The following is a 22,421-nucleotide window of genomic DNA, read 5'->3' as shown; positions in this document are numbered from 1 at the left end:
TTGCGACAGGGGGTTCACTTCGCTCGCTGCAGCGGTCACGTTTGCTGGAGGGGTTAGGTTCTACCCTTTCTGCGCATAACATTCCAAGTTGTTGCTGTGGCATTCATTGCTGTGCCTTTGCGGCGAAACTGTGGCTTTTTTACGACACCACGTATTTTATTTTTGGATGTGTAAGCGACTCTCCTTATTCCAAGTAGCTGTAGCATGTGCCTCGAGTAAAGAAAATGCGTCCTTTTTAATACCAGCATCAGGCTTGATGTAATGTGAGATCTTAAATCTGTATCGTTGAAAATAAAATTTACGCTAACCAAGGGTATCTAGCTACGATATGTGGTTCCATGTGAGAGGTTTTATAAGGAGGTGCTTAGCGCTATATTAACGTTCACACTGCTTGTGGTAATTTTAATTTCAAAGTAGAACATGCAAGTACAAGCACATTTTTGTTTCCCTCAACAACTGAACTTTGGTAATCCTTGCCTAGAAAACTTTGTACATTGCCGTTTCCTTATTTTCTGTCTGCAATCGAGACATGAGATATGATGCGTGATCCCTACCCCTGCAGTGTATAAATAAATAAATAAATAAATAAATAGATGTAACCTTCAGTCAAACGGAAACGTAATTATATGAGCGAAATATCGCGTAACCCTTACATGCTGTTTACGTTAAAGGTCCCTGCTTACTTGCAACAAAATTAATATTCGCAGCTGTGTAGCAGTGTGCGTAGAGTATCACGCAGGTTGCACAATATTTTCTGCAACTGCTGGAAGGGGCGCATGTTGAGTTTTTACTCTTTTTCAGTCGGTATTCTGGTAGTCGTATAGAGAATGGACAATTAAATCCACGTTTGCATGAGTGCGACAGTGGTGTGTATTGACACGTACTACGGGAGCCACAGTCTTCCCCTACTAGAATCCTTTGTTGTGGACACCACGTGACGCTCTGAACGCTATGAACGTTGGTTGCTATGAAGGCGGAAGAGACACTCACTGTTCGCATCTGTAGCCAATAAAAATGGTGTGCGACTCTAGAAACAGAATACAGTAAAACCTCGGTGATACGATCACGGCTCGTACGAATTTCGGGGTGATACGAATTTTTCTATGGTCCCGGCCAAAGCCCATTAGCCTGCAATGTATTGGAGTACGGTTGTTGCGAACCGATTTGCACCCCTGACGTTTGATACGAACGTACGCTAGCGTACAGGTACGAACAGGTGCTGCCCGCGCTGTCGGGGAAGACGCGGCAGTCACGCGCGGGCGCGGGCATGCGCGCTGCGCGACCATCAACGGTGCGTCGTTGCCTCCGAGATAGTGCGCGCGAATCTTGGAGGCCTTGATGCGCCTTCGCGTTTATATTACAGATGGCGTTGACGTTGCGCTTTTTTTTTCGGCGTGTTGACGCGTGCTGCTGTGTTCAATGCAGCAACGTCCTTGTAGTGCGTTAACACGTGCCTGCCACGTCGATGGAAGCCATGTCCCCGCAATCAGACGTTCTATGAAACGAGACTGAAACTTGGGCTGCGGGTCCGTAATGAAGTCCAATTAAAGGTGGACGAATACACCAAGAGACGAAGCGGACGCTCTTGGCGAAGGAGATTGGCCTCTATCTATCGTGTGCAAAGCGCTTCTTAAGTCACTTTCGCCGCAGTACTCTGGTGTCATGCAAAACGCTCACGGGGCACAACACACCTGGTGCCAGTATGATTACGAGTACAAGTATGATAGTTGACGTCTAAAAACTTTACTGGAAATCATTCAGAGCTGTTCATGACGTCGCTGCGACACTGAGAAACACTAAATTAAAACGCATGCCAACTTTCTTTTGTCGCATACTAATTTTCCATGTTTTCTGATGATACGAATTTCGGATGATACGAATATTTTTGACAACCCCACGAGATTTGTATGACCGAGGTTTTGCTGTAGCTTTGGAACATATAATCTGACCTAAAATGTAGGTCTCGTACTTATGAGTTGCAGAATATTAGAATATTGCATATCTATTACATGAAAGACGCCGCAGGGCTGCTACACAGGTCTCTGCGATCGGCGGCCGCAGTGCATTATTGGAGCTCTGTGAGCACTTGTACTATGAGGCGTCATGCAAGATATGTTTTGCGGAACCGCTGGTGCAGTGACCGAGAATTTGGCATAAGGCGCGAAGTTCAGCGGTGATACTGGATGACCTGCGCAAAGTTACAGCTTGCGTGTAGGAGAACGTGCTGCTTTGTGATCAGGTAATGTTCGCTCTTAGCCGTATGCAAACGTATGAAGGGATCTTGATTTATGATTACATCTCTGTTACGTCTTGCAACAATGTCTGACGCGGTGGTACAGTGGTTACGGTGCTTGGCTGCTGTCCCGAAAGTCGCGGCTTCGATCCCGGCTGCAGCGGTCGCACTTCAGTGAAGGCGAAATGCGAGAGGCCCATTTGCTGTGCAGTGCCAATGCACGTGAAAGAATACCAGATGGTCTAAATTTCCGGAGCCCTCCACTACGGCATACCTCACAATCATATAGTAGTTATAGCCCGTAAAGCCCCATACATTATTAATATCTAGTAACACTGAGGCCGACAAGCGTATTCACTCTTTTAAGACTGGTTCGTCATACCGGCCACTCTGTGTTTGATTTTAACGCAATGAAAAATATCAGTCATATGTTTAGAAATATTTTGTTGAAGAGCAATTCGTGCGCACCTTACCAGCCTTAACGCTCACAGTATTAGGAGAAAATGTGATTGTCTCGTTTCTTCTGTCTTGCTAACAATTATTCTGCCTCGTTAACAAGGTGGTTAAAACAAAACTAAGATTAATTATTTCTGAGGTTTTACGTGTCAATACCACCACGGGATTATGCTGTACACCATAGTGGGGGCCACTGGATTAATTTCGACCACCTGGGCTTATTTAACGTTCACCTTAATGTAAGCACACAGGTGAGGCACGTTCACACCGAACGCGGGGCACGCAAGCGGGCAAGCGGGTTTTCAAAGCGGAGAGGCAGCGAGGGCGCGCGGCTGTCAGACCGACCGCGTTGGCTTCTGCCCGCTCCGCCGCGGGGGCGGAGCAATCCACCAATCCACAGTGGACGTGTCGCCATCTTGCGGCACTACGCTATACTGCGCGCGCGCTTCTCGGGCCCTGATTGGCTGCGGCCAAAGCGGCCAACTTTTCCGCGCGGAGAAAATCGGCCCGGGAGCGATCCGGACAAGCGGCCGCGGGTTTTCCGCTTTTGCGGATAATCCGCCTCACCGCTTTCCGGATCCGCGCTCGGTGTGAACGTGCCTGTATAGTTGCATTTCGGCGTCATCTAAATACGGGAATGCTTTTTTTGCACGTCTACAGCTCGGGGTCTCGCGCCCTGAGCAGAAACGTGACGTGTGACATTCATGATAGTGCTGCTGGGTCAGTTGCTTTCAGGAAACGATCACGTTGGTGCCAGCGCCACGTCGCTGTGGACCCCCTACCTCTGGCAGTAGTCATACTGGGAAAAATAGTGAAAACCGCGAAGCTACACGTCTGGGCTACTGGCCACTCTTTAATGGCGCGTTCACACTGAGACATTCGGCGGCGAGAGCGCGCGGAATCCGCTTCGGCGGCAGCGAGATCCGCCGGAAAAGCCCATTCCGCGTCGATCGGTCCTGGACCGATTTTTGCGGCAGCTGCCGCTGGATTCCCTCACAGCGAACCAATTGGAACGCGAGTCGAACATTCGAAAAATGGCGGCGCGCTTGTGATATCGGAGTCGTCGAAGCCCGCAGCAACAGCGAAGTCTTTCGTAATCATCCTGTAGCTCTCGACAACTGCCAAGTGTTTTCGCGATTAGCATCTTTGCAATACATCATCACGATCTCGCAAAACGGGTAGCATTACCTCGGCTCGACCAAGCTTCTCGCGTCTTGCAAATCAGGACGAACCAACCACAACTGCTTGCGTCGTTTCTTTTGTTCGGCGAATGCATGTTTATCCTCGTGCGACATCGCCAGAAAGTTGCTTTGCAGCAGGCCCAGCGGTTCGACGACCCTGCTCCTGTTTATGCGCTTCGCCATAACGAAACGCGTACACAACGCCGAGCGCGTCGATGCCAGCGTTCCCTCGCGCGAAAGGACGATGACAACTAGACGCCCTAGTTTCGGCGGTGCGGTTGCTAAGTGGCGTGAACAATGTGGAATTTCGGCGACGCGCGAATTCCGGTCGCTGTGGCGGGCGGATCCCCCAGTGTGATAATGGCTCATTCACACTGGGGAATCCGCCGGCCACAGCGACCGGAATGCTCCTGTCGCCGAAACACAGTGTCGTTCGCACTGCACGCGCACCGCGCCGCCGGATAGCCATATTGCGCCATCTGTCGAGTAAGCCATCAACCACGGGTGAGCGCGGGATGGATTCGCAGTTGCCCGGATGTTCTCATGATGTTGTCGCGGCTCGCAACTACGCCATGCAATTTTGCGGGTCTTCAGCGCTGCTATAAACGACCATGCTCGTTTCAACGCTCTTTGCGACTGGGGCGTGCAAGGCAGCTACATCGCAATGCTTGAACTGGTGCTAGGTGCATCAGAAACAAAGCAACATAGACAGCAGTACTCGTACGTACCAGTCAGTCCAAGCTCGTTGCCAATTTTATTCCACAAATCGTCCTTCAGTAAACTGTCCTTGTGCTTCGGGTGGCGTTTGTCGTAAAGAACGAGGTAGTTCCGCACTATTTCGATAAGCAATTCCGCTATGTGGATGTTTTTCGACTGCGACGGGACGAGCGTGTCTATGGTAGCGTGTCGGACTTGGCCGCCATGTTTTCAAGTTCCGCGGCGAACGGATCCGGCGGTGGTTGCCGCAAAAATCGGTCCGGGAGCGATCGGCGCTGAGGGGGCCGATTCGGCGAATCTCGCCGCCGCCGAACCGGATTCTGCGGCTTTCCGGTCGCCGGAATGCTCAGTGTGAACGAGCCATAAAGCGATACCTGCCGCAACCGCTGACGTGGCACATGACGTTTCTGCTCTAGTCACGTGAAGCCACGGCAGCCGCAAGCTCCGTCATGCGGCTGCCGTGGCCGGAAATCGAAGCCCCGTCGTCGAGCTTAGCAGTGCAACACCTTAGCAGCTGAGCTATAACACGGCGGGACCGTAACTTTAATGCCACTTCGTTAAAACCTGTGGCTTCCTTTTATTTGAACAATACTGAGAGTGGTGTCCGGTACTTTCTTTTTTTTTTAATTACGAATGCGCCTACTGTGTACCAGATTACGTATTTCTTCTGCGTAATGGCGTCTAGAGAAATCAACAAGTATTTTTTTTTGCGCCACATTTAGTGTACTGTTCTAAACATGAATGGTATATAGCTCCTTGCAGCTAGAAAGAGAAAACCGCTCATTTATATGCAGTTGAAGTGTTTTCTCTTGGCTAACTTTCTTAGTTAATTGTGACCAAAGATGGAACTCGGAAACAAGCGCTTCACTAGCGAACATGTCTCTGCATCGTGCCTATCCCCAATATGGCCTTTTAAGTTTCGCCCTAGAAATGAAGCTAGAATGCCAGGATATGTGCGTATGTGTATTGTTTCCATACATGTGAAGGCATACAAAATCACCAAACGAAAAGGCTGTTTTCTCCTCATTTAAGGTTCTAACTAAGAAACTTGGCAATTGGCTCCCTGGTGTGTGTTTTATTAATAACTTGTGTCCTTTCCAGTCTTTTATTGCGATAGCAATTATATGGCCAGTCTCGGCTGGAAAATGTCCGTCCCCGTCGCCGCCGTCATTCACCGTATATGTATATATATAGAAAAGCCACAAAGAAAAATAATTCAGAAAAACTTTCGAACGCGCGGAATCGAACGGGCGACCTCTCGCTTTGCAGCCCGCCGCGTTAGACGTTAGACCACGACAGCACCGTCTTTCAGCCTGCTAACGGCGAGCTATTTATATACACCATATACTTGAGCATGCTTTCTTAGTTGCGACATAGATGGCGCGACGTGCGCGCGTGTGGCGCGCTTTAAAGATCGTCGCCCCGCTCCTGCGAATGCCGTTGCTCTTCGTCCTACAGGGCGTGGTCGCTTTCGTGCGCTTATCTCGAGGAAAGAAGGGGCGGCCGGTGGGGTGCTTCGCTTCGCTCGCTGCAGCGGCCGCGTTTGCGAAAGGAGCGCGCTGTTCAAACAGAAATAAGTAACAACTGTGATAATTAGTTCGCACTCGTCTTGTGTGTACCTGTTCGTTCATTTCGTGCGTCCTGCTTTATGTTTGAGCAGTGCGGTTCAAGTGTCGAGCTGTGACGCATTAGTTCGCGCTCGTCCTGTGTGCGTTCTTTTCGTGCGTCCTTTGGGCTCGAGCGACGCGCTGGCAATTTCGAGGTGCTTTCCGTTCTTCGCGTTACATTCCAATTTATTGCTATCGCATTCAGTGCTTCGCCGTTGCGGCGAAACTGTGACTTTTTTTTTCTTCACCATTACACCCTCTTGAACTGGGTATGCGTGTTTGCCTGAAATAAATCATCAGCAGCCCCATTCCCAAGCTTACCTATTTTTTTTGGTTCGGAGTGGGGTGGTGTGAGGGGTGGGGCTGCAACAATTCTTAGGATAAAGATCTGGCGGCTCAGGGCATCGGCAATACAGTAAAACCTCGGTGATACGATCACGGCTCGTACGAATTTCGGGGTGATACGAATTTTTCTATGGTCCCGGCCAAGGCCCATTAGCCTGCAATGTATTGGAGTACGGTTGTTGCGAACCGATTTGCACCCCTGACGTTTGATACGAACGTACGCTAGCGTACAGGTACGAACAGGTGCTGCCCGCGCTGTCGCGGAAGACGCGGCAGTCACGCGCGGGCGCGGGCATGCGCGCTGCGCGACCATCAACGGTGCGTCGTTGCCTCCGAGATAGTGCGCGCGAATCTTGGAGGCCTTGATGCGCCTTCGCGTTTATATTACAGATGGCGTTGACGTTGCGTTTTTTTTTTTTCGGCGTGTTGACGCGTGCTGCTGTGTTCAATGCAGCAGCGTCCTTGTAGTGCGTTAACACGTGCCTGCCACGTCGATGCAAGCCATGTCCCCGCAATCAGACGTTCTATGAAACGAGACTGAAACTTGGGCTGCGGGTCCGTCATGAAGTCCCATTAAAGGACGAATACACCAAGAGACGAAGCGGACGCTCTTGGCGAAGGAGATTGGCCTCTATCTATCGTGTGCAAAGCGCTTCTTAAGTCACTTTCGCCGCAGTACTCTGGTGTCATGCAAAACGCTCACGGGGCACAACACACCTGGTGCAAGTATGATTACGAGTACAAGTATGATAGTTGACGTCTAAAAACTTTACTGGGAATCATTCAGAGCTGTTCATGACGTCGCTGCGACACTGAGAAACACTAAATTAAAACGCATGCCAACTTTCTTTTGTCGCACACTAATTTTCCATGTTTTCTGGTGATACGAATTTCGGATGATACGAATATTTTTGACAACCCCACGAGAGTCGTATGACCGAGGTTTTGCTGTATTATTATGAGTGTTTTAGGACATGCGTTTCATGCAATATAAATGCGTACAACTTTGTAATTAGTTCCATAAACGAACCATTACCATCGCTTAAGTCTCAGAGTTTCACAAGTGGCTGGAAAATTAAAGTATGCCTCTGATCGCCAGAAAAGAACTTAAAGGGGTGGTGCCACCAAATTTGTGGCTTGCGCGTTCTGTGCTGTAAGCGTTTCCTATAGCTCCGGGAAGCATGATGCACGCAGCAAGATTCATGTATTCTCGCTAAATAATTTAATATCGCCTTTTGATGTCGACAGCTTTCGGTTTCTGTTTCTGGGCGCCGAGGTTGGGCAGTGACGTAGAAGTGTAGGAGGCTTGGTCACGTGACCACACAAGGTTGTGACGTTAGAAACGTTAGGAAGCGTTAGAAACGCGGCGAGTGATGTAGCAATGGATGCTTTGCCGTTACTATAGTGAACTAGAATATATTATAGTTCACTACAGCCGGTACGTACGTTGCGGAGGTGGCGGTGGTCCGGAAGTCACTCACGTCACTACAGCAGATCTGGTGTGACGTCACTACAACTTTCGTTGCCCTTCCTACAGATCTACGTCAGAGTTGGCGCGCTAGCGATGGGTTTCCATCGGGAGAATGGGCATGTAGGTACACTTTGGAAGTGAAATAAAACATATTCTAAACGTTTGCTGTGTCCGACCCTTCGTGTGGAATGTCCTTGCATACGGAGGAAACCCGCAACAGGCTTGTTATAGCCTCGAAATTTGATGGCACCACCCCTTTAACAAAAGCCATCTTCAATTTGTTGACAGTGAACAGAGCAAGAACACAGATGGGATAGTGCGAGCATTGCATAAGGCACACTACAGTTGCAAAGGCAAGAGTACCGCTAGAAGTTTTATAAATTTGTTTTATTACATGCTGTTTACAATAGCGCCCTTTTGAGCACAAGAAGGAATATTGACGCGGATTTAATCCCCGCCCCACCAGCTGCTTTCCGTTATTGACTGAATACAAGGCTAGTGTTCTACCTTGCATGGAGGCAAATAAAAACGCTATAGCCAAGAAAATAAATCGAGATCATCCACAGATATAACGTGCCTTGTATTAGATGGTTGTTTTAGTGTGAAAAATCCAACAATTAAAATTGTAAACCAATGTTGCAAGCAAGTATGTATCGAGTTGCGCAGTAAGTACTCGCTGGTATAACCATATAATTAGGACGTCGCTTTCCCGATAGGGAGTTCGCGTTAATGGGTTCGATTCCGACAACCATTAAATAACTTCAACCTGGTTGCAGTGTTGCAGACGTTCGCGCATTTAATGATATGCACCTTAGAAAAATGCCAGTTGACAAAATAATTCGGGGTCCCGCACTATGCTGTACGTCATATTCAGGCTGTGCAATTGATATTTACTACTACATAATGATGGAAGTCGGCGCGGTGGCCCAGTGGTTGCGGTGCTCGGCTGGTGAACCCAAAGAATCGGGTTAGATCCCGGCCGTGGTGGTCGCATTCCGGCGGAGGTGAAATGCTAGAAGACTGTGTACTGTGTTATTTCAGTGCACGTTAAAGAACCCCAGGTGGTCGAAATTATTCGGAGGTCTCCACTACGGCGTCTCTCATACCCTGAGTCACTTTGGGACGTTGAACCCTTTAAACCAACCAACCAATCTAAAGAATGTTGAATTTAGGCTGTAGAGTCAACCGAGATAGCAAATGAATACGGGCCAGGTTTGAATCTGGAAGCATTGTCTGATATATGCAAGCACTGTAAGAGTGCTGTGTCATTGGCAAATTCGCTTAACATAGCGTTCGTCATTTGCAATGCGATGGAAAACATTGGACCAGACAGAACAGTGCAGAATAGATTGAATATAGTAATTCAATATGCGTGGAATCTTCACACTGAAATGCTCTATTAGGTCGGCGAATTTGGAATTCCAATGTTCACTGTACTGTGATTGCTGGCATTAAATATATTGTCAGTAGAAAACTACTCACTGATATATCTCAATGACAATTGAGGTGAATGCGTTTCAACAACCTCCTAAAGTTACCAATTGATTGCTGAACTTTTTTAAAATGAATGATTTACGTACTTCCAGTAGCATAAGTTAACATTGTCCAATAAACTTCTATTGTCTTCTGAAAAATATCGTTTGTAAAGGGAGACGACCGAGCTGCGCGGAGTGTTTCAAAGGCTCTCAACAACGTCGATGGGGGCGCTACTTCCACCACAAATTAGCGCATATTCTGCAGGCGCTGCTCTCTCCGGCCTATTTTCCGTGACCGGTGTCTCTTCACGGGTAGTTAAATTCTTCTAAAGATTTCACAGCCTTCCGATAGGCAATAATAGCGCAAAATAAAGTTCGCCAGGAAAGCCAACCATTATGTTGATGTTAGGCCAGGTGGCATTGTATATGTCTTCTACCAGCCCTTAGTTTTAGTGCCCCATTGAGTTCAGATGCATGTGTTGATTGCCTTTCGGTGTCTCCTACTGCGTAGCTGCAAAGACGATGATTTAGCATTTTTTGCAGCGTATGTGACAGGATCGTGTCTTTCCAGAATACTACAAGCCCTGTACAGGGTGTATTTTTAGACAATACAGATTTTTTATAAAAATTCTATGATAGTAAGCTCCTGACGTTTTCGCACATGAGCTCCATGTCGAGGCGGAAATACTTTGCGGCAGTTAAAATGACACGTTGCGAATAATTAACAAATACTCGTTAAATAACTTTTTAATTATTGACTTGAGGGCAGGTGTTTATATTACAAAGTTGTAGTGCGTGCCAATTTATGGCATACCTATTATATGGACACTCTCGGCTCGTTTTTGCCGTCCTGCGAACGCAGTTGCTCTTCGGCCTAGAGGACGTGGTCGCCTTCGTGCGCTTATCTCGAGGAAAGAACGGGGCGGGCGGGGGTTGTATGTCTTGTGCTTTCCCCGCGATGTCCGCGCTGAAGTCACAGAGCGTCCGAAGGTTACTTCGCTCGCTGCAGCGGCCGCGTTTGCGAAAGGAGTGCATTGTTCAAAAAGAAATAAGTAACAACCGCAGCAGTTGTTAGTTCGCGCTCGTCCTCTGTATACCTGTGCGTTCGTTCCATGCGTCCTTTATGTTTGAGCAGCGCGCTTTAAGCGTCGAGCTGTGACACATAATAGTTCGCTCTCGTCCTGCGTGTGTTCTTTTCGTGCGTCCTTTGCGCTTGAACGACGCGCTGGCAATTTCGAGCTGCTTTCCGTTCTTCGCGTTACATTCCAATTTGTTGCTATCGCATTCATTGCTTCGTCATTGCGGCGAAACTGTGACTTTTTTTTACAAATCACAAGAGTTGCACGTACTTCGAGATATTGATCATCGAATTTCAAGGGCGAAATCAAAACTGATCGCGCCTGGCGCGCACAAAGCGCGGGGGAACACCGGAATGAGACGTGACAGGAAAGTGATAAAATTTGAATGAAGGCGCGCCAAATCTGGTCACAAAAATAGGCAAGCATTCTGAAACACAGTAGTAGACAGCTTAGTCTTTGCGTGCGATGGGTGGCGCCTATCTGTTGCTTTCCTACGCTATAATGAGGCGCGAAAAACTATTTAGCCTATCTGCAAGAAGAAGCGCCGCAGTGGCCGTCCCTGAGTTTTATACTTCCCAGACAAAGGAAATGTGGACATCGCGGTTTTCTTGCGCACAGTTCAAAAGAAACGGATAAGCAGCAAACACTAGAGGTGTGCACGGGCTCCGGGTAGCCGGAAAGCCCGAGCCCGACTCGACCCGCGGGCTGGGTTCGGGCGGGCCGACGTATTTTCACCTCGGGCCCGGGCCGGGCTCGGGCTACTTGGAGTTTTATCGGGCCGGGCTCGGGCCCGGTGCAAAGCCCGACTCAAGCCCGAAATGTAGAGAATGAGCGGGAATGGTTTTCCAGCACGCATACAGCGCCTTTTCCGCGACCGCCCTTTGCCGCTTTTCCTTTCCATTCGCTACTTTAATCAAAAGGGGAGCAGGTAAAGCATCGCCTCTGTTGCACTCTGACCAACAGAGAAGTAACACCACCTGAGCTAGTGACGGCGCCAGGCGACTGTTCGCGTTAGATTTAAGGCCAAATCCCATATGAGTGAAAATGCACGCGACAGCGACGAGCGACCCGACGTAGATCGCCTTCGTGCAAGCTGACGCTTGCATGGGCATACCCCACACACGTGACGGCTTTGGCGAGCCAACTCCATTGTTGCTGGCATGAGGCCGTCTACTTGTATAGCAAAAGTGCCGCGAACAGTCTCTATTAGAGACTGTTCGTCGTGTGTCGTTTGATCATATTCGATATGCTCAATAAAATGCCAAACTGTACGGAAAGCGATGTTTTGTTTTCGCAGCGAACTTTCAAAAAGCCGGGCCGGGCCGGGCCCGGGATTGTGTTTTCGTACGTCGGGCCGGGCCGGGCGGGCTCGCAGCCCTTTGCCGTCGGGCTCGGGCGGGCCTTCGACAAAGTCAGCGGGCCCGGGCCGGGCTCGGGCTCGGAAATACGGCCCGTGCACAGCTCTAGCAAACACTACTCGCAAAAGTAAGGCGATGCGCGAGCAGAAATGAGATGACTTGCAGGTGTTAACGTAAACATATGGCCGCGGCGCGCCGTCATTCAAATTTCGTCAATCCCACGTGACGGCAAGTTCCGGTCTGACGTAGCAGAACGGTCACACCTCGTGCGCGCCGGGCGCGCGCAGTTTCGATTTCGCCCATGAAATTCGATGACGAATATCTGGAACTACGTGCAACTTTTCTGATTTCTAAAAAAAGATATGCAATAAATTGGCACGCGCTACAACTTTGCGATATAAACACCTCCCCTCAAGTGAATAATTGAAAAGTTAATGAACGAGTTTTTGTTAATACATCGGAACAGTGTAATTTTAACTGCGGCAAAGTATTTCCTCCTCGAGGTGGAGTTCGTGCGCGAAAACGACAGAAGACATACTGTCATAGGTTTTTAATAAAAAAATCTGTATTGTATAAAAAAAGCACCCTGTATATTAACCCTGTCTTAAATAGGATTGAAACAATGTACCCCTCCAGCTGCTTTTCAGTGCAGCAAGCTAACTCGAATTTTAATACGGCAAGTATCAAACCTGCTGTGACATGTTCTTCAGCGAACTGCCGAAGCTCGAGGCATTGGGGCTTTCATGAGGCATCGCGTGTTGCCGGCGGAACCATTAAGACTGTAATTAGAATTTTAATTGTTTTGTATGATGTATGAAATTTCAATGCGTACAACCAGAGTATCGTTAAAAGGACCGGTATGGCAAGAAGTTAAGTGTGTTTTCTACGCACGTGCCGCGTTTTTACATGTCCGAGCTGCCTGTCTAGCTCACCTCGCTTGCAGAGATTTGACTGTTCCGCAAGGTGGACAAATAACCTTGTTTCCTATGGATAAACTGGGTGTCTCAAAGTCATTACGCTACTGTCCGGTTGCTCGTGAGATGGTGGTCTACGTCAGTATCGGGAAACACCTCGATGAGCGTACGGAGTGCCCCTAGTGGAGCTATTCTCTAACTGTACATCTAATGGACATGTCCATTTCCGCGGAGCGCATTTAGTTACTCGAGAAAGCGGCAAGCCATGACATCATCGCGCTCTTGACCCCATCGACGCAACGCAACCGCTTAGCATACTCCCAGAGTTAGAAGATAGAGAGTGGACTAAATGTTCAGTCACAGAACACTTGAGCGTGTCCCAGATGCTTGCGAACGACGCAGGGAATGTGTACCGACCTTCTCAGGTGCGTTAAACGGTCGGCCGCCTTAAGCCTTACTCGAGGGCAAGCGAGATCACAGAATCAGAGTTAATGCACGTCCTCCGAGATTTGTGCGGCCCATAGCGGATCTCTTGAGGCTGCGTTAGTGGCGCTGAAGCGCATTCCATACGTCGCATTTGTGTCGAGAGTTGTGAAAGCTCTGTGACTTGAATATGACGTTGTGGAAGAACCGGTAACAGGGGGTGCGCTGTTCGCCGAGCTCCGGCCAATCAGCGGCGGCCGAAATGGACACTCCATTAGACGAACACACCTAGAGTAGCTCCCCAGTCTTCTTGTGCCTCCAACAAATACTTCGGAACAAAGTGACTCACGAGTAAGTTGTCGTCTTCGGCGGCCCTAGATGCCATCAGGCACTCGGGATGGTCAGGCGTACGGATCTTGTCGAGTTTGCATACGGCAGAGTAGCGCACCTTGCCTGGCTGCTGCGTGTGCGTGTCCCACACAGAAGGACCGGAGCTGTATGCGCCCAGCGCGGCCGTCCGGGCGGTGAATGTCTCCGGAGCGACCTGCGTTATAAACAAAGTTCCATAATATTGCCCGGACGAATATGAAACTGAAGTAGTAGTAGCGTTTTCTCAGTGGCTAATCATTGACAAGGATAACAAGGTATTAGAATATTCAGCGACGTAGGGCTCGTAGTTAATATAAAGAAACACTTAACAGTCTTTCTTGCGACCCGCTCCGCTCAGCCAGAGAGCGATGGCGCCAGTGTGCTGCGCTGGGGACAGTCATGATGGCTGCCTAATGATCGGGCCAAACGTTTTCCTGGGAGCGGATCTTTTCAAGTTTTCCCCATCAAAACGAGTGAGTAAGACAATCCTTTCATACTCCTCTGATATAAAGTCACCTAGAACATCCAGACGCCGAAAACCGCACGAAAATCGGCCAAGGAGCAGCGAAAACAGACATTTCAACGCAGTAAAAAGCCTCCTTGGCGGTCATTACAACACCAACGCATCGATCTCGGCCAAAAGCAAGATTGTGGCTTGATTACGGCTGGATTCCGGTGTCTGGAGATTCCTGGGAAGTGCCTGAGCATAGATCAGCCATTTTTCCGCCGATTTCCTGGGCGAAGCGATAGACAATCGCCCATTTTCTACCGACACCGAGTGCATTTTCCCGCTAAAACATGGACGCTGCCATATTGATTTGAGAGCAATTTGTACAGAAATCGGCATAACTACTGACCTAAGCGACGCAGGAAGATAATTTAGACATCATCTTGTTCAGAAAAATAAGGTAATAGTGAAAGAAAAAAACGCGGAGCTCCTACGTGCACCCAAAAGCCAAAACCAGGCACCCCCACCCCACGACCAAGGTTGAAAACCTGCCCAGGGTAGCCTGACGGCCCGCCCACTTTGAGCTCAATTTGGCGGAAAATTTTTTCGGCTTGAAACGTTCAGAAGCACTTCCTGCACCCGGTAAAAATTACAGGCTCGCCGCTTTTCGTGAAAAAGTGCAAGAAAAAGAAATTAAACCGGAAAGACATTATAAGGTGAAACGGCAAACAGAGCAAACTCGCCACACGCTTATGGAGGCTGCCATTGTGTGTGGGACTCGTCACCTTAGTAAGATTGCGGTGTAACGGGAGTCCTACACCACGTACGGGGGTAATTCTGGTGTCACAAGCTGGAAGCGGGCCTGCAGTCAATGTAGCACTCAAGAGCGTGCAGAAAACGGGACATATCCCCAGTTTTGAAGAAGGACAGTACCATCAAAATCAAGAAGATTTCAAAATGGGAAAAAGCAAGAAAACCGCCGCAACGAGAAGTGAAGTATACAAGGGAGATTCAGGAGTCAGGAAACCTCAGGAAACAATGGCAAAAGCTCAGATGAAGCCAAGTAACAGCAAGCAACCCCTTGAGCTAAGAGATAGGGGAGGAACCCAGCAAGAAAAGGAAACGAGGGGAGCAACCTCTGCCAAAGTAAGTGCGGGTCACAACTCTCGACGAGACACCTCAGAGGAGGACAGACAACCAACAGTGGTCAGTTCAGACTAAGAACACGATTGGACCTCTGATGAAGACACACCCGACACATGGGAAACCCTAATGGACACTAAAGATGCCCAGGCAAAACCCTGTCCAAACAAGGAGAAGGGAAAGACATCACAAGACCCTCAGACTGACAAGGGAAAGCCTCAGTCGAATCAGCTCGACAGACAAGAACAGAGAACATCAGGTAAACCATCAAGAGGAAACAGCAACGGACCAAGATCCCCAAAGTGGAGGATCAGTAACAGCACAAATGCTCAGGGAATTGACAAAAATCGACAAATCGCTAATGAAAACTCTCATAACCTTGGCCGTACAAGATCGAGGAACAGAGCACTTATTAGACAAGATACTGACAGATTTCACCAGGTTGAAGAGCGTGGCCTTGGAGGCAACACACGAGATTGCCAGATTGGAAGGAGCTCTGAGCAACCAACAAAGAGAAAGCTCATCAGGCCCATCCTATGCAGAGGCAGCAGCAAGAGGGAGGAGTAAGACAAGTGAAGAAAATGCAAGCACAGAGTTTTTCAAAGAGAGCACATGGAGACAGATGAGAGAAAAACAAAATTGGCAGTGATTGTGACATCCAACAAAATGAGCACTGACCAAATACAAGAGGTCATCAGAAAGAAGGTGGACCCGCACGAGCTCGGCATCCACGAACCAGAAATGCGCCCAGGGAAGAATGAAGTAGTTATTACGGCCACATCGAAAACGGGACTGAAGAATCTGGAAACTTATATTGTAAACGATCCAGAGCTGGGTTCCAAGATGCAAATACAGCAGCCAAAACTGAAGAGGCCTGAAGTAAAGGTCATAGGCATCGAGGAAAACCTCACTCCAGAGGATATCACAAGGAAGATTATATCTCAGAACGGACTGAATTGTAGTGAAGAGGACGTGAAAATTACCGACACATGGACAGGTAAGCAGGGGAAAACTGCTATTGTGAGCCTGGGAAGGAAGGCATGGGTTCAATTGCATCAGAAATCCCACGTGAACGTCGGGTGGAGCAGATGCCCAACCTTCGATAACACATTCGTGCGAAGATGCACTTATTGTTTCAAGTAGGGCCACACCCAAAGATGGTGCCAGGCTAAATGTCCCAAATGCACCGAATGCGGAGGGAAACACCACTTCAGAGAGTGTAGGTCCGAAGAGTACGAATGCGTTGCCTGCATCGAGGAGGGGGTCGACTCAGACAGGACCAACCATTCAATGATGTCTAGGGTGTGCCCTACTTATCAGGAGAAGAAGGAGCAAGAGCGAGCAAAAATCCTGACAGTTGGAATTAGCAGAGGGCTAGCCCAGTACAGGCTAATTCGCAAGAGCGCTTTTTAACCTGATACTTGTAATCGTTTATATCTACACTTTCTATACTTTATCCATCTTTTTGAAGAACCAGCCAAGTGAGTTGGTCAGTAGTTACATTATAAAAAATGGAGGGTAAAGTTAATAAAGGGAACTACCAAGAACTAAAACTCGTCCAAGTTAACTTAGCAAGATGCTATAAAGCATCAGAAGCGTTAAAAATTTACCAGAGAGAAGAGGAGCACGACATCTCCATTATACAGGAACCATATCATCTAAAAGGAAAAATAATCGAATTTCCCATGAAACATAAAATAATAGCAAGCAACAATAATTCGAAAACAGGGATCATTGTACATAAGAATAACAGTGTTTTCTTTCCAATTTTGGTTGAAGATAAACTAATTGCAATAAGTTTAAAGACAAAGCATGGGGACATTTTAATTATCAATTGTTACATTCCACCAAAGGAGCCGATAGGTGCGACAATAACAAAAATAGAAGATATTATTATTAAATTACCGACAAAAAACATAATAATTGGGGGGGACTTTAATACAAAAAATAAAATTTGGGGGGGGGGGGTATCACAGATCAGAGAGGAGAAGAACTGGAAGAATTTGTCTTGAGGAACAATCTGATGATAATAAACAACAAACATTCAGAGCCGACCTTCGAAACTAGCAGAGGAAAGAGTTGGATAGATGTTACGATAGCATCAACGGAAATCAAGCTCTTCAGGACTGGGAAGTTGCAAGTAGAAGGTCGAACAGCGATCACAAATATATAGAAGTAAAAGTTTTTAAAGAGAAGCTTTATCTAAAATATAAACTAACGAAGAAAGGACAAGAAGCAGCGGAAAAATAATTTATGGAAATAAATTGGGATAAAGAATCAGAACTCAAAAATGAGGAAGACATAGAGAAATTGCTCAATAAATTTTATAATAAGCTACAGGAATTATATAAAAAACACACGAAAAGAATAAATAGGGAGAAGAAGCTGAACAAGATCTGGTGGTCCACAGACTTAGAAATACAGAGGAAGAAAGTCAAAGCTATGAGAAAAAGATACCAAAAAAGCAGAGGGGAGATTAGAGACTTCTATAAAAGTCAATACTACAAGGAGCACGATTCGTACGTGGAGAACTTGGCTAAAGCAAAAGCTGATAGTTGGGAGAAAGTAATATCAGAGACTACCAAAAATCCATTTAATATAGCCTATAAGATAGCGAGAGAGCAAATCAAACAAAAAGTAATCATTAAAAGTATGAAAAAACAGGATGGAACCTACACCACAACATTGGAAGAAACTATAGAAATAATTCTAAAAGAGTTATATACAATTGAGGAAAACTCAATTAATATTAGTCCGAAGGTAAGCAAAAGAGATAAATCAGTCGAAGACTCCTATAACGATGTTGACTTTACTGCAAAATAAATAGGGGAAGTAATAAAGAACTTAAAGCATGACACGGCACCGGGACCAGATGAAAGCAGGACTCAGTTAATCCAACTATTATTCAGCAAATATCGGGTATTTTTCACGAATCTGTTCAACGCTTGTCTTAAACACGGGTTTTTTCCAGCCAGATGGAAGGAATCTAAAGTAATTCTCATTCCCAAAAACAAAGAATTAAAAAGCCCAAATCATTTTAGACCCATAGCCATTAATTCGATATTTGGAAAAATACTGGAGAAATTACTAAAAGATAGACTGTACTTTCATTTAAATAAAGAGGGACATTTGAATAAAAACCAATACGGATTTAAACATTCAGCATCAACAAGCAACGCTTTAATGAAGATAAAACAGAAAATCAATCAAGCATTATTAGACCACCAGTCAGCTTTGGTAATATCTATTGACATTAAAAACGCTTTTAATGGTATTCAAGAAAAATTTGTATCGCAATATCTAATAAATAAAAAATGCCCAGCAATTATACTAAAAGTAATTCTAGCAATTATGCAAGGGAGGAGCATTATCTATAAAAATGGAGAAATAATTTTAAGGTATAAATTAGAAAAAGGTACACCACAAGGTTCACCGTTGAGTCCACTATTATGGAATATCACAATAGCAGATCTCTTAGAAAGTAAGTTCCCAGAAGACTTACATGTCCAAGCTTTTGCCAATGATCTCACAATAATAATAAAAGGAGCTTCAAAAAGGCAAATCCAAACGAAAGCAAATCAGGCGTTAGAAGTAGTATATGAATGGGGAGAGAGGAAGGAATTAAAATTCAACACAGAGAAAACTAAATATTTAATCACGCGAGGGAAATACAAACGAAGTCCACCCATATTACGCCTTGGGATGAATAAAATTAAAATGGAACCCCAGCTAAAAATTCTGGGAGTAACCATAGACGAAAAAATGTCCTTCCTCCCACACCTAAAATATCTTAAAGAAAAAGTGTCTAACCTATCGATGAGTCTGAATAAGTTTACGGGTAGAAATAGGGGAACAAAATCAAGTCAGTTACATAAAATATACACGAGAGGCATAGAAAGAATCATTACTTACGGAGCACCAGTTTGGTATAAGAACACGGTAGTAGTCCAAAAAATGCTCAAAGCAATTCAAAGAATTCCGCTCATCACTATCACAAAGTCCTACAGAACAGTATCAAATAATCAGGGCTGGGCAGAGATACTCAGAAAAGTATTCCGGAATACAGATATCGAAATACATGAATTGGAAGCCTAAAATACAGATACTGAGATACATTTGCCTTTAACGTAACGGCATATTTCGGAGATACTTTTGCAATAAGACGAAAAAAGTATTCCGGAATACAGTTACAGCGATACAGATACTGGAATACTTTTTTATTTCAAGAATGCTCATACTACACAAAGACACCTATTAGTGCAGCATAATGTTGTAATTAAAGTTACAGCGCATCGAAACCTTCAGTTCATTTATTTATTTATTACAGTATCCTCAGCGCCATTAAGATATTGCAGGGGAGGGGGGGGGGGCGGACAAAGTACACAATTAGTAATAATGACATAATTACAAGTATCAATTGCAATAAGAATACACTATTTCACAGCAACAGTAACAAGGATTGGACACCGAAATCAACATACTTGGCGGACAAACGAAGCTATGCTAGAAATAGCACACTTTAAGCAAATCACTCCAATCACTAATGAACACCAGTGAATTGAGAAAAAGCACACATATATTTTGAAGATCTGCTTTGCTGAGAAGGTTGCTGTGTAGGCTTCTCAAATGGGCTGTCTTCTAGAAAGCGTCGGTTCAACCTCAGCACAAGACTCGCGAAAGAAAGTCTGTCTACCGCTGAAGGCGAGCACAAATTCGTGTTATAGTGAATAAATACCGCCTTCATAACCGGATTGCCCTGTAGCGTGGCGGTATCTCTTCTCGGGTCATCTAGATACCGAAACACTTCCGCCCTCACTTGGGTTGTTCTGACTGTTCAGAATCCGAAGTCGGTCCCCATCTTCGGAATCCTCAGCCGTCTGACCCTGTCGGCTTCAATGAAGCTTTCACCACCACCATGCTACCAGCACCCATTTCAGAAAGCCGCAACAGGCGAAGTCTGCTCCTGCGGTGGGGGAGCCTGCTACCACAAAAGACCGTTTCAAGCATGTAATCAATTAGGAACGCACCCTCACATTGGAGAGGTAGCTGAAAACGCGTCAAAGGTAGTCGTCTTCTAGTCACTTCCGCCGCGACAACGGGAACCGCTTTTGGAAGTGCCGCCGCTTTGAAAACTGAACGCACGCGAAGCATTGCAAAGCCTGTTCCAAGGCGGTATCCGCGCGGGGGGTCGCGAAGTAATGGCTTGCCACCCGAAAAAAATTAGGCGTGCTGCACTGACCCTGAGAGACAGCGACTTTCGTCGGCATAGGCCGACAACACTGCACCCGCGATTCTGCCGTCTGTGGCGTCGCGCGCTTTACCACATGGACCATTCTGTGCTTGAGGGGAAACCATCGCCGCCCTATCTGTTGGCGACCGGCGGCGAGCCTTTGCTTGTCTTGGCACAAAAAAGAAAAAAAAAACGTCATGCCCCCATTGGAAACACGCCTCAACTCATTTCCGACACAAAAAAAAAACAATGTAACGAGATACCCGTGTCCTGCATTGTATCGCGATACAGGCGATACATCGTAAATGTATTTCACTAGTGAGATACAAATACATTTTTCAAATGTATCTCGATACAGAAATACAGATACTCAAAAGTATCTCTGAAATACTATCGCGATACTCTTGTATCGCGATACTGCCCAGCCCTGCAAATAATGCATTAAATGCCCTGGATAGCATAACCCCGATCCAACATAGAATTGAGAAGGAAGTAGAACTCTACAATATTCTACATAACGATAAGCAATTTAAATGGGAAAAAAGAATGTAATTTTTAACTCACAAGACATATCAACAAAAACAGATCTATGGAAAACACACCCAGCTGAGAAATTAAGTTTCCAATACCAAAAAGAGGTATTCCCTAACGCTGATATTAACATATACACAGATGGCTCCAGTACGGAGAATGCTACGGGGGCAGCGTACGTGGTGATTGACACTAATAACAAGATTCTAGAAACTAAACAATTCAAGCTACCAGACTACTCGAATAACTTTGAAGCGGAAGTCTCAGCAATCATTAAAGCATGGGAGTTTATTAATACACAAAACAAAACAAAAACATACCAAATACTTACAGATAGTTTATCCACTTTGCAAGCTATTAGCAACTCTGGAAACGCCAATCCATTAATTGATAAAGCAAAAAGTTTAATGAAAGAAATAAATATAAATGATAAACTAATTCTCACCCACGTTAAAGGACATAGTGGGATTACCGGAAATGAATTGGCTGACGAATTGGCAGCAAAAGCGGGGGCATACGGAGAATTCATATCAATCCCGGTCACAAAAAATTTTGTATCAAAAGAATTAGAGAAGGAAGCTAAAAGAAGATGAATTAACGATTGGAACATTAGAAAAAATTGTAGTAGCTACATCTTTACTTGGATCCCCACATTGGTGGGTCAACCGAAAGGATATATCGCAAACCATTTAAGTTCGGAGTTCTTAAGCGGTCACGGCCGATTCCCCCACTACCTCCACCGGTTCAAAATTAGAAACAACAATGTATGTGCATGCCAGCAACCGGCCACATCATTTGACCACTACCTAACTGAGTGTACCCTAACGAAAAAATACCAAGGCAAATTGAAAGTAGAGTTTGGAAACAACTTGATCGAAAAAAAGACACATATGTTCAGCAACGAAAAGGCACTTAAAATATTGGAGGAAATGGTGGAGGAAATAAATGCAAAAATTTAAATCAGGTACCAATTCAAAAGCCAAATATTACAACCACATTCGGCCAACTTACTCTCTCCAGGAGGGGATTTCGTCGTAAGAGGAGAGTGGCTTTCGGTGGTGGACACGCAGAGGTGAGAATTCCCAAGTGAGACCATTATGGGCTCCCACCAAAGGAGAGTGTCCTTCCCACAAAATAAATGGAGGGGAGGCCAATGGCTCTATCAATATATTTCCCACAACAGGGATGCAGCACGGTGCAACAGAAAGGACAAAGGATACCACCCAAATTCTCTACCAGCTGAATTCCACATAAGGATGCATCCATGAAAGACATCCAGAAGAAATCCTCACCAGTAGGGGCACACCGCTATCGATGAGAGAGGAACCTTGCTAAACGGTTAAAACTACTCTCTCGAAATCGGCCCCTAACAAAAATCCCACTGGTTATACACCCACACTTTGTGGCATGTTCCTCCTCTGGAGAAGCTATTAATAATTAA

General features: G+C 46.2%; 1 protein-coding gene across 1 annotated transcript in view; it reads right to left on the bottom strand.

Annotated features, from left to right (window-relative positions):
• The window catches only part of LOC119384307 (uncharacterized), a 64,389-nt gene that overhangs the window by 3,785 nt on the left and 38,183 nt on the right, over positions 1-22,421 (bottom strand). Inside the window, exon 3 of the mRNA XM_037652466.1 lies at positions 13,609-13,803. Coding sequence (XP_037508394.1) covers positions 13,609-13,803 — 195 coding nt within the window. The remainder of the gene's footprint in view (positions 1-13,608; positions 13,804-22,421) is intronic.

The sequence above is a fragment of the Rhipicephalus sanguineus genome, chromosome 1 (genome assembly GCF_013339695.2).
Source record: "Rhipicephalus sanguineus isolate Rsan-2018 chromosome 1, BIME_Rsan_1.4, whole genome shotgun sequence".
NCBI lineage: Eukaryota > Metazoa > Arthropoda > Arachnida > Ixodida > Ixodidae > Rhipicephalus > Rhipicephalus sanguineus.
This window is presented reverse-complemented; position numbering and strand designations above follow the sequence as displayed.